Source organism: Myiozetetes cayanensis, unplaced genomic scaffold (assembly GCF_022539395.1).
Source record: "Myiozetetes cayanensis isolate MyiCay16 unplaced genomic scaffold, myiCay2020 scf2-11, whole genome shotgun sequence".
Taxonomy (NCBI): domain Eukaryota; kingdom Metazoa; phylum Chordata; class Aves; order Passeriformes; family Tyrannidae; genus Myiozetetes; species Myiozetetes cayanensis.
The window spans coordinates 1,275,074-1,287,544 of record NW_026087411.1 but is presented as its reverse complement, the minus strand read 5'-3'; the positions used below and the strand labels follow the sequence as shown (position 1 = coordinate 1,287,544).

General features: G+C 46.3%; 1 protein-coding gene across 7 annotated transcripts in view; it reads right to left on the bottom strand.

Moving 5' to 3' along the window:
- The window catches only part of EML6 (EMAP like 6), an 86,392-nt gene that overhangs the window by 2,718 nt on the left and 71,203 nt on the right, over window positions 1–12,471 (bottom strand). For 6 of the 7 annotated variants that reach the window (XM_050316978.1, XM_050316979.1, XM_050316973.1 and 3 more), the window contains 6 exons: window positions 11,738–11,926; window positions 10,979–11,151; window positions 10,043–10,205; window positions 9,507–9,610; window positions 8,385–8,538; window positions 8,062–8,162 (listed from right to left, as the gene is read on the bottom strand). In XM_050316978.1, coding sequence (XP_050172935.1) covers window positions 8,062–8,162; window positions 8,385–8,538; window positions 9,507–9,610; window positions 10,043–10,205; window positions 10,979–11,151; window positions 11,738–11,926 — 884 coding nt within the window. Of the gene's footprint in view, window positions 1–8,061; window positions 8,163–8,384; window positions 8,539–9,506; window positions 9,611–10,042; window positions 10,206–10,978; window positions 11,152–11,737; window positions 11,927–12,471 lie in introns of those variants that run through there. The other variant, XM_050316980.1, reaches the window with a different exon arrangement.

Below are 12,471 nucleotides of genomic sequence, written 5' to 3'. Positions count from 1 at the left end.
GTGTGTGTGGATGGAAGTGTGGATGGGGGTGTGTGGATGGATGGGGGTGTGTGGATGGATGGGGGGGTGTGGATGGATTTGGTGTGTGTGGATGGATGGGATGTGTGAATGGATGGATGGGGGTGTGTATGGATGGATGGGGGTGGATGGATGGATTTGGTGTGTGTGGATGGATGGGTGTGTGGATGGATGGGGGGGTGTGGATGGATGGGGGTGTGTGGATGGATGGATGGGGGTGTGTGTGATGGATGAGGTGTGTGTGGGTGGTTGTGTGTGTGTGAGCTGTGGGTGTGTGTGTGGTTTGTGTGTGTGCTGTGTCCAGGAGCCCACATCAGTTCTCAACACACTGAACCCCCCTGAGGAGATGTTAAAAAAAACTCAGCCTGTGCACATGCCAAGAACATACTAAGAACACGCTAAAGGCACGGTAAGAACATGCCAACATCATGCTAAGAACACAATAATGTCATACCAATATCATGCTAAGAACATGTCAAAATCATGTTAGTGGTGCCCTAAAGTATTCATGATTTTCACATGTTCTTACCATGATATTAGTGTGTCAGTTTGAACATGCTAAAAACATACCAGTGCCATGCTAAGGACATGCAAAAATCATACTAAGAACATGCAAAATTCACGCTAGTGTTGCCTGAAGTATTCACGATTTTAGCATGTCATTTTGAACATGCTAAAACATGCCACTGTCATGTCAATATCATGCTAAGAACATGCGAAAATCATGCTTGGGACATGCTAAAATCATACCGGTGTTACCCAAGAATAGCCATGATTTTCACGTGTTCTTAGCATGATTTTAGTATGTCCTTTTGAACACACTAAGAACATGCCAATATCATGCTAAAAACATGCAAAAATCATGACTACACTGGGGTAAAATTAGCAGGAATTCTGCAAGGTCTTAGTATGATTTTTACATGACCGTAGCACATTCCTAAAATGTTTTTAATATGTCATTTGGAACATGCTAAGAACATGCGAAAATCACACCAGTTTTGCCCTAAAGTATTTATGATTTTCACATGACCTTAGCATGTTCTTTGCATGATTTCCTATGTCACTTCGAACATGCTAAGAACATGCCCATGTCATGCTAAGAACATGCAAAAAAAATCACACTATGACCATGCCAATATCATGCCAGTTTGGCCTAATGTATTCCTGATTTTCGCATTTCTTGGTATGATTTTCCATGTGTCATTTCAAACATCCAACAACATGCTAAGGTCATGCAAAAATCATGCTAAGAACATGCGAAAATCATACCAATGTTGCCCTAAAGTAATCATGATCTTCACATGATCTTAGCATGTTTTAGCATGACATTTTGAACATGCTAAGAACATGCCAACGTCATGCTAAAACCATGCTAAGAACATACGAAAATCATGCTAGTTTTGCCTTAAAGTCTTCCTGCTTTTCACCTGACCTTAGTATGCTCTTAACATGTTTTTACCATGTCATTTTTAACATGCTAAAAACATACCAATGCCATGTTAAAATCATGCTAAGAACATCACAAAAATCATGCTAAGAACATGCGAAATTCATGCCAGTTTTGCCCTCAAGTATTTCTGATTTTCCCATGACCTGAGCATGATTTTAGTATGTCATTTTGAACATGCTAAGAACATGCCAATGTCACGCTAAAATCATGTTTGGGACATGTTAAAATCATACCAGTGTTGCCTAAAAATATTGATGATTTTCGCATGTACTTAGCATGATTTCTGCATGTCATTTTGAACATGCTAAGAACATACCAATATCATGGTACGAACATGAGAAAGTCCCGCTAAGATCACATGAAAATCATGGTAGTTTTGCCCTAAAGGAGTCATGATTTTCACATGACCTTAACGTGATTTTCACGTGTCATTTCCAACATGCTAAGAACATGCTAATATCATGCTTAGAACATGTGAAAACCATTCAAGTGTTGCCCTAAAGTATTCATGATTTTGATATGTTCTTGGCATGACCCTAGCATGTCAGTTCGAACATGCTAAGAACATACTACTGTCATGCCAACATCATGCTACGAACATGCGAAAATCATGCCAGTTTTGCCCTGAAATATTTCTGATTTTCCCATGACCTGAGCATGATTTTAGCACATCATTTTGAACATGCTAAGAACATGCCAATGTCATGCTACGAACACGCAAACCCCATGCAAGTTGCCTGAAATATTCATGGTTTTTCACATGACCGTAGCATGTTCTTAGCATGACTTCAGCATGCCATCTTGAACATGCTAAGAACATGCCACTGTCATGCTAAGAACATGTGAAATTCATGCCAGTTGTGCCCTCAAGTATTCCTGATGTTCACATGACTGTAGCAGGTTCTAAACATGATTTTTTCGTCATTTCAAACATGCCAATGTCATGCTAAGAACATTTTACAAAATCATGCCAGTTTTGCACCAGTGTATTCATGATTTTCACATGTCATTTCCAACACGCTAAGAACATGGTAATGTCATGCTATGACCATGTGAAATTCATGCTAGTATTACCCAAAGGATTCATGATTTTCATATGACCTTAGCATGATTTTAGCATGTATTTCAAACATGCTAAGAACATGTGAAAATCATAAATATTTTAGGGTCAGACTTGCATGATTTTCACATCTTTTCAGCATGACAAAGCAATGACTTTGGCATGTTTTTAGCATGTTCAAAGTGACATGCTAAAATCATGCTAACGTCATGTGAAATTCATGTATCCTTTAGAGTAAAACTGGTATGATTTTCGCATGTTCTTAGCATGACATTGGCATGTTCTTAGCATGTTCGAAATGACATGCTAAAACCATGTTAGGAACATGCTATGGTCATGTAGAAAATCATGCTAAGACCATACAGAATTCATGCTAGTTTTGCCCCAGTGTAATGATGATTTTCGCATATTTTTAGCATGATATTGGCACGACGGTATGTTCTTAACATGTTCAAAATGACATGCTAAAATCATGCTAAGAACATGTGAAAATCGGGAATTTTTTGGGCAACACTGGCATGATTTTAGCATGTCCAAAACATGATTTTAGCATGTTCAAAATGACATACTAAAAACATGGTAAGATCATGCAGAAATCATGAATCCTTTAGGGCAAAACAAGCATGATTTTCATCTGTTCTTAGTGTGATTTTAGCATGACATTGGCATGTTCTTAGCATGTTCAAAATGACATGTGAAGACCAAAAAAAAAAAAAAAAACCAACATGTGAAAATCATGAGTACCCTGGTGTAAAACTGGCATGATTTTTGCATGGTTTTAGCCTGATATTCGCATGACAGTGGCATGTTCTTAGTATGTTCAAAATGACACGCTAAAGTCATGCTAAGAACATGTGAAAATCTGAAATACTTGAGGGAAAACTGGCATGAATTTTGCATGTTAGCATGATTTTTTGCATGACATTGGCATGTTCTTAGTATGTTTGAAATGACATACTAAAACCATGTTAGGAACATGCTACGGTCATGTAAAATCATGCTAAGAACATACAGAATTCATGTTAGTTTTGTCCCAGTGTGTGCATGATTTTCGCATGTTTTTAGCATGATATTGGTATGATTTTTGGCATGTTCTTAGCATGTTTGAAATGACATGCTAAAATCATGCGAAAATCATGAATATTTTTGGCAACACTGGCATGATTTTACCATGTCCCAAACATGATTTTAGCATGTTCTTAGCATGTTCAAAATGACATACTAAAACCATGCCAAGATCATGCAGAAATCATGAATCCTTTAGGGCAAAACAAGCATGATTTTCGTCTGTTCTTAGCGTGATTTTAGCATGACGTTGGCATGTTCTTAGCATGTTTGAAATGACATGTGAAGATCAAACTAAGACCATGAAAATCATGAGTACCCTGGTGCAAAACTGGCATGATTTAGGCACGTTTTTAGTGTGATATTCGCATGACAGTGGCATGTTCTTAGTATGTTCAAAATGACAGGCTAAAATCATGCTAAGAACATGATAAAATCATAAATAGTTGAAGGAAAACTGGAATGAATTCTGCATGTTCTTAGCATGATTTTTTTTGCATGACATTGGCATGTTCTTAGCATCTTTGAAATGACATGCTAATAACATGTTAGGAACATGCTATGGTCATATAAAATCATGCTAAGAACATACGGAATTCATGTTATTTTTGTCCCACTGTACTTATGATTTTCGCATGGTTTTAGCGTGATATTGGAATGACTTTGGCATGTTCTTAGCATGTTCGAGATGACATGCTAAAATCATGCAAAGAGCATGTGAAAATCATGAATACTTCGGGCAACACTGGCATGATTTTAGCATGTCCCAAGCATGCTTTTTACATGTTATTTACATGATTGTAGCATGTTCCAAGCATGTTCTTGGCATGTTCCAAATAACACACAGTGTGTGTGGGTGTGTACTGTGTGTGTGTGTGTAGAGAGTGTACTGTGTGTGTACAGTGTGTGTACAGTGTGTGTGTACAATGCGTTCAGTGTGTGTATACATTGTGTGTGTGCACAGTGTGTGTGTGCACAGTGTGTGTGTGCATTGTGTGTGTGTGCATTGTGTGTGTGTGCATTGTGTGTGTGTACAGTGTGTGTGTGTACAGTGCGTGTGCACATTGTGTGTGTGCACAGTGTGTGTGTGTACAGTGTGTGCGTGCATTGTGTGTGTGTACAGTGTGTGTGTGTACATTGTGTGTGTGTACAGTGTGTGTACAGTGTGTGTGTATACATTGTGTGTGTGTACAGTGTGTGTGTGCAGTGTGTGTGCACAGTGTGTGTGTGCAGTGTGTACAGTGTGTGTGTGTAGAGTGTGTGTGTGCAGTGTGTGTGTACAGTGTGTGTACAGTGTGTGTGTGTACAGTGTGTGTGTACAGTGTGTGTACAGTGTGTGTGCAGTGTGTGTGTACAGTGTGTGTGTGTACAGTGTGTGTGTACAGTGTGTGTGTACAGTGTGTGTGCACAGTGTGTGTGTAGTGTGTACAGTGTGTGTGTGCAGTGTGTGTGTACAGTGTGTGTGTACATTGTATGTGTATACAGTGTGTGTGTGTACAGTGTGTGTGTGTGCAGTGTGTGTGTACAGTGTGTGTACAGTGTGTGTGTGCATTGTGTGTGCACAGTGTGTGTGTGCAGTGTGTGTGCACAGTGTGTGTGTGCAGTGTGTACAGTGTGTGTGTGTGCATTGTGTGTGCACAGTGTGTGTGTGCAGTGTGTGTGTACAGTGTGTGTGTGTACAGTGGGTGTGTGTACAGTGTGTGTGCAGTGTGTGTGTACAGTGTGTGTGTACAGTGTGTGTGTGCAGTGTGTGTGTACAGTGTGTGTGTGCAGTGTGTGTGTGTGCAGTGTGTGTGCAGTGTGTGTGTGTGCATTGTGTGTGTGTACAGTGTGTGTGTGCACAGTGTGTGTGTGCAGTGTGTGTGCATTGTGTGTGTTTGTGTACAGTGTGTGTGTGCATTGTGTGTGCACAGTGTGTGTGTGCAGTGTGTGTGTACAGTGTGTATACAGTGTGTGTGTGTACAGTGTGTGTGTGCATTGTGTGTGTGTACAGTGTGTGTGTGTACAGTGTGTGTGTGTACAGTGTGTGTGTACAGTGTGTGTGTACAGTGTGTGTGTGCATTGTGTGTGTGTACAGTGTGTGTGTACAGTGTGTGTGTACAGTGTGTGTGTGTACAGTGTGTGTGTGCAGTGTGTGTGTACAGTGTGTGTACAGTGTGTGCATGTGCAGTGTGTGTGTACAGTGTGTGTGTGTACAGTGGGTGTGTACAGTGGGTGTGTGCAGTGTGTGCAGTGTGTGTGTACAGCATCTGTGTGTACAGTGTGTGTGCAGTGTGTGTGTACAGGGTGTGTGTACAGGGTGTGTGTGTGCATTGTGTGTGTGCATTGTGTGTGTGTACAGTGTGTGTGTACAGTGGGTGTGTACAGTGTGTGTACGTAGTGTGTGTGTACAGTGTGTGCACAGCCTGTGTGTACAGTGTGTGTGTGTACAGTGAGAGTGTGTGCAGTCTCTGTGTGTGTGCAGTGTCTGTGTGTGTACAGTGTGTGTGTACAGTTTGTGTGTGTACAGTGTGTGTGTGTACAGTGTGTGTGTACAGTGAGTGTGTGTACAGTGTTTGTACAGCGTGTGTACAGTGAGAGAGTTTGCAGTGTCTGTGTGTACAGTCTGTGTGTACAGTATGGCTGTACAGTGTGTGTGTATACAGTGTGTGTACATTGTGTGTGTACAGTCTGTGTGTGTTTACAGTGTGCAGTGTCCGTGTGTGTACAGTGTGTGACAGTGTGTGTGCACAGTGTGTGTGTACAGTGCATGTGCATACAGTGTGTGTGTGTACAGTGTGTGATCAGTGTGTACAGTGTGTGTGCACAGTGTGCGCGTATGCAGTGTGTGTGTGTGCACAGTGTGCGTGCACAGTGTGTACGTGTGTGTACAGGTATAGTGCGTGTGTGTACAGTGTGTGTGTACAGTGTGTGTGTACAGTGTGTGTGTACAGTGTGTGTGTGTGTACAGTGTGTGTACAGTGTGTGTACACAGTGTGGCACAGTGTGTGCATGTGTGTGTACAGTGTGTGTGTGTGTACAGTGTGTGTGTATACAGTGTGTGTACAGTGTGTGTGTACAGTGTGTGTGTGTGTACAGTGTGCGGTACATGTGCGTAGTGTGTGTGTGTACAGTGTGTGCAGTATACAGTGTGTACAGTGTGCGCAGTGTGTGGTACAGTGTGTGTGGCGCAGTGTGCATACAGTGTGTGTGTACAGTGTGTGTATACAGTGTGCGTACAGTGGTGTACAGGTGTGTGTGTACAGTGTGTACATGTGTGTGTACAGTGTGTGCAGTGTGTATACAGTGTACAGTGTGTGTGAACAGTGTGTGTATACAGTGTGTACAGTGTGTACAGTGTGTGGTACAGTGTGTGTGGTATACAGTGTGTGCACAGTGTGTGTACAGTGTGTGTACAGTGTGTGTGTACAGTGTGTACAGTGCGTGGTGTACACAGTGTGTGTACAGTGTGTGTACAGTGTGTGTGTACAGTGTGGTACAGTGTACGTGCACAGTGTGTGCATACAGTGTGTGTGCAGTACAGTGCGTGTACAGCAGTGTGTGTACAGCGTGTGTGTACAGTGTGTGTGCACAGTGTGTGTGCACAGTGTGTGTGTACAGTGTGTGTGCAGTGTCTGTACAGTGTGTGTGTACAGTGTGTGTGTGTACAGTGTGTGTGTATACAGTGTGTGTACAGTGTGTGTACAGTGTGTGTGTACAGTGTGTGTACAGTGTGTGTGTACAGTGTGTGTGTGTACAGTGTGTGTGTATACAGTGTGTGTACAGTGTGTGTACAGTGTGTGTGTATACAGTGTGTGTACAGTGTGTGTACAGTGTGTGTGTACAGTGTGTGTACAGTGTGTGGGTGTACAGTGGGTGTGTGTGTACAGTGTGTGTGTTTACAGTGTGTGTGTGCATTGTGTGTGTGTACAGTGTGTGTGTATACAGTGTGTGTGTACAGTGTGTGTGTGTACAGTGTGTGTGTTTACAGTGTGTGTGTACCATCTGTGTGTACAGTGTTTGTGTGTGTACAGCGTGTGTGTGTACAGTGTGCGTGTGCAGTGTCTGTGTGTGTGTATACAGTGTGTGTACATTGTGTGTGTGTACAGTCTGTGTGTGTTTACAGTGTGTGTGTACAGTCTGTGTGTGTGTACAGTGTGTGTGTACAGTGTGTGTGTGTACAGTGTGTGTGTACAGTGTGTGTGTACAGTGTGTGTGTGTACAGTGTGTGTGTACAGTGTGTGTGTGTTTACAGTGTGTGCAGTGTCTGTGTGTGTGTACAGTGTGTGTGTGTAGTGTGTGTGTTTACAGTGTGTGTACAGTGTGTGTGTGTACAGTGTGTGTGTGTGCACAGTGTGTGTGTGTACAGTGTGTGTGTACAGCGTGTGTGTGTACAATGTGCGTGTGCAGTGTGTGTGTGTGTGTCTCTGTGTGTCTGTGTGTGTGTGTGTGCAGCCCTGGCTGAGTTCCAGTCTCAGCCAGGCCTTACCTGCAGTCGTCCCCGCCGGTGCTCACCACGTACTTGTCGTCGTGGGAGAAGCGGATGTTGGTGACGTGCGCCGAGTGCCCGAAGTACCGCTTGTGTTTGGCCTGCAGGCGGGAACAGCAGCTCAGAGGGGACACACAGGCCAGGAGGGGACACACAGACCGAGCCCCACAGCAATCCCAGCTCCACAGCCCAGTTTGTGTCACCCCCTGGGCTCTCCTGGAGCTGCCGGGGATGGACCATGTGGTTTGAGCGCTGGTAAAGCCAGTGCTGAGGAGTTTGGGAAAAACAAAAGCTGGAGAGGTGAAAATCAAGCGGCCACTCACAAATTTTTCTGTGCAGGGAAAGTCAAAGAGCTTCACGAGCCCGAAGTCGTCCCCCGTGACGATGTTGAGCCCAGCGTGGGTCACGCAGGCACAGTTCACGTCTGCCTTGTCTGCATTGCGGGGCCAGATCCCGAGGACTTCATCTCCCAGGATGCTCCAAAACCAGGGCCAAATAAAAGCATTAGACCACAGGACTGACTTGCTGCTGCTTTTCCACAGGATGGGGAGGCAACACAGCCCAGTAATGAGGAATCACTGCCTTTGAAATAAGGCTTTTCCCTCTAAATCACTGCTCTGAACACAAGAGCTGAGCTCTCATCCTGGAGACCATCACAAGAGTACGTGGATTTTGTGTGACCCTTTAACCACCTCTATCCACAAATCTGAGGTTTATCTCCTGTGAAACCACCGGCACTGTTCAACACAAGCACTTGGTGCAGCTTGGGTCTCCTTCCTCCCTTAGGGATTTGTACGTGCCCTCCTGCAGGGATTTCTGCCCCGGTGCTCCCTTGGTCAGTGAGGGAGGCCAGTTCCCTCCTCAGGGAGGGAATTCTTGTTTGGGCAGCAAGTGGTTCTCAGCAAGAGCTGTTCTGCCCTTGGTTCCAGTTCCTCTGGAACTGTTGCTATTTCCCCCCAGTCAGTGCCAGAGGTGCCTGCCCCCCTCCCAGCAGCTGTGAGGAGCCCTCACAAACAGGGAATGTGGGGTCCATTTCTCTGCTTGGCAGCAGAGCGGGAGGAGGAGGAGGATTCTCATTTCCCCTCTAAACCTGCCTGGTTCCCAGCCCTGTCCCATCTCCCCCGGGCACATCCTGCCGGAGGGCACAGCCACAGCTCTGCAGGCCTGGCCAGAGGCTCCCGGGTTGATCCCAGTCAGGGAATGTGCTGTAATGGCCCCACAGCTGCTCAGCGCCCCCAGGGCCCGTCCAGCCTCCTGTGCTGTGTGGGGGCTGCCGTGGGACAGGGCGGTGCCCCTGGGGCCAGGGCAGGGAAGCTGCAGCGGCCGGCCCGTAGGAGGGGCCCGGGACGGGAGCCCCGTGGCTCTGGGGCAGCCCTGGGGTAGTCGTGCAGCCCCCAGACAGCCCCAGAGGGTGCCAGGGCCCTCAGAGGTGTCCCTGGCTGTACCTGGTCCACGTGGCCCAGGTGATCTTCTCTATGACTGCAGGGTCTGTGATTTGCTTCCCCAGGGGCACCTCGTGAACCTGGCGCTTGTAGGCGCCCGTGGAGACCTGCAGGGGGAAAGGAAACAGCTGGGACCTCTGCCAGGGATACAGCACCTGCTGCAGGAGCTCCAGCAGCGACAGTCTCCCAGTTCTGCCAGGAATGAGACAGCTGGGATAAAATCTCTCCTTTCTCTTGGTTATGTAGAGTCCATCCTATGCGATGGTGGCAGCACAGGAAGATGGTTCCTCTGCAGAGCTGACAGATTCTTTTCTGTTCTGCACTCCCTGCCTCATCTCAGCCCAGTTTTCCTGACTCAGAACCATTTCTGAGGAAGCCTCCCCAGCCAGCTCAGCTCTCCCCCAGCCCCAGCTGTTCCACAGCTCCCAACCCACAGCTCCTCTCCCAGGGCTGTCCCCGTCCCTTGCCCGGGGGATCCTTGGCCCTCCCTGCCTCGTGCCTCCCTCCTGTCCTGCTGGCACAGGGAATCCCACACATACCTGGATGTACCTGCTGTCTGCAGAGAAGTCCATCTGGATGACAAAGCTGGCAATGTCCTTGCAGTACCCGATTCGGTTCAGGGTTGTGCCTTGGGTGAGATCATAGAAATCCACAGTGTGTTCCTGTGACCCCACTGCCAAAAACCTGTTATCTGGGCTGATCCTGCACAAGAAGACACGGAATGGGGATGTCACTGGGTGTTCCTGTGCAAGATTTGCCTTCGTTTCTCATGACAACACAATTGTAATTTTTTTTACTGGAAAACGAGAAAAAAATTCTATCCACAAGAAGAGTGAACCTAAACTAAGAAGAGGAAAACTGAGGATATCTCTGCTAGAGGGCAGGGTTAGATGGGATATCGGGAAGAAATTCCTTCCTGTGAGGGTGGGCAGGCCCTGGCACACACAGGGTGCCCAGAGCAGCTGTGGCTGCCCCATCCCTGGAAGTGTCCAAGGCCAGGTTGGACAGGGCTTGGAGCAACCTGGGCTGGTGGAAGGTGTCCCTGCCCATGGCAGGGGGTAGAACGGGATGGGCTCTAAGGTCCCTTCCCACCCAAAGCATTCTGTGATTTTCCCCTACATTGTTTGTAGTTAACTGATGTTAACATTGCACTTGCCAAGTGCAGAGTAACTCTAATCCTCTGGGATACACAACAGGACTTGCAATTTGGAAAAGTATTGTCATGTTACCTCCCATAGTCCCAGCTCTGCAGCGTGGCTGTAACTGAACTAATCACAGGGAAAAACAAGAGTGTGCTGTCCAAGATACCTAAGCTTCAGGTAAATGTAAAGCCTTAGGTATGTGAGTGCCCTTCACCATTTCACACAGGTTTCAACAAACAGGGAGTTATGAACCCTTTGGAAACGTGGAGCTTTGCTGGCCGTTTCCCGGAGCCAGGGCAGTGTATTTAGAGCACCTGAGGCGGGATTTCCTACCTGATGTCCTGGATTGCCGACTTCCTGTCCCGCTTTTTGCCCCAGACCTTGAGGCTGTTGACGAGCAGGACGACGAACTCGCCGTTCCTCATGCCGATGGCCACCATCTCCCCGTCGGGGCTGTAGGCGGCACAGCGCGCCGGGTGCCCCAGGGCCACCTTGTTCACCAGCTTCTGTGGGGACACACAGAGACAGGCTGACACCTCCCCCGTGGGGACAGCGTCACACCCGCCTCGGCCCCAGCAACCCGCTCTGTTTGCTCCAACATAAACCTGCAGCTCCACCCCCAGCCTCGCTGCCCACCGGCCATATGGAGCACAGCAGGCTCACAGTGTGTGTGCAGTTCACGGGGGGGGGGTCATGTTGGCATCCAGTTTGTAGGGTGACATCCAGTTTCACACCAGAAAAATGGCTGTTTAGCAAAAAAGCTGAAAAATCAATTATTTCCTGATCTGTGACTTTAATATCTGCTGCAACTGGGTAGCATTTTCTCTTTGCTGATTGTGTTTATAACATCTTCATTCCCCTTATTAAAAACCATCCCTGCTAGCTCAGCTAAGGACCTTTTGAAAAGATTGATGGTACCCAGCATGAGCAGAAACCTTTCTGCTATTTTTTAAAAATGTTTTATTTATCTGTTGGTTTTAGAAGTGGTTGTTGATACTCAATTTGTCTTGGGAAAAAAGGCCTGAAACAACGTGATGGGTTCTATAAAACATTCCTGTTTAATCCCGTGTTTTTCCACTGGGGAATACTCACTTTGTCCACCAAGTCCCAGATCCTCGCTGTTCCATCATTACTTGCAGAGATAAAGATGTCTTTGGAGGGGTGAGTTGCCAAGCCCCAGATCTCCCCTTCCATGTGACAGTCAATCAACAAGTTTGAAGCAGCGTTTTTTTCTCCTACTTCAAGGATTTCTCCATCTTTTGTTCCCACTAAGATTTTCCCCTGTATGTGGCAGAAGAAAAGAATGGAGAGAGGTTGTCAGTGTAACAGGAACATCCTCTCATGGTCCACACTACAAGAGTTTCCCTGGTAAACACTTGGAAAAAGCAGAGATACAATTTGGAATGGGTTAATGGCTCCTGGATTGGAAGTACAAACCAGCATTCCCCAGTGGTGGTGTAATCAGAGCATGGCAAACTCCTGGCCCTCGGTATGCCCAGTGACACAGCTCAGGGGGCAGTCACTGACTGATGTGCAGCATCACACGCTCCCTTCATGGAGCATTTACAAGCACAACTTCAACATAGGCAACAGTGACTTCAGCAAGTCAAATTACCCTTTATTTCTACTGTTTTCCACTTCACCAAAATCAAAGTCCCTCAGTAATTCTCAGTGGCAACCTGGGGTTTTTCTGACTTCAAAAAACACAAAAGCTGTGATCCACTGCGTCCCAGAGAAGCACCTGAGCTGTGTCTGCATTTCATGGGAAGCAAACCTTGCAGGTACCCAGATTCCTTTTGCTGTTTGAAAAGAAATTCAGGAGGTAA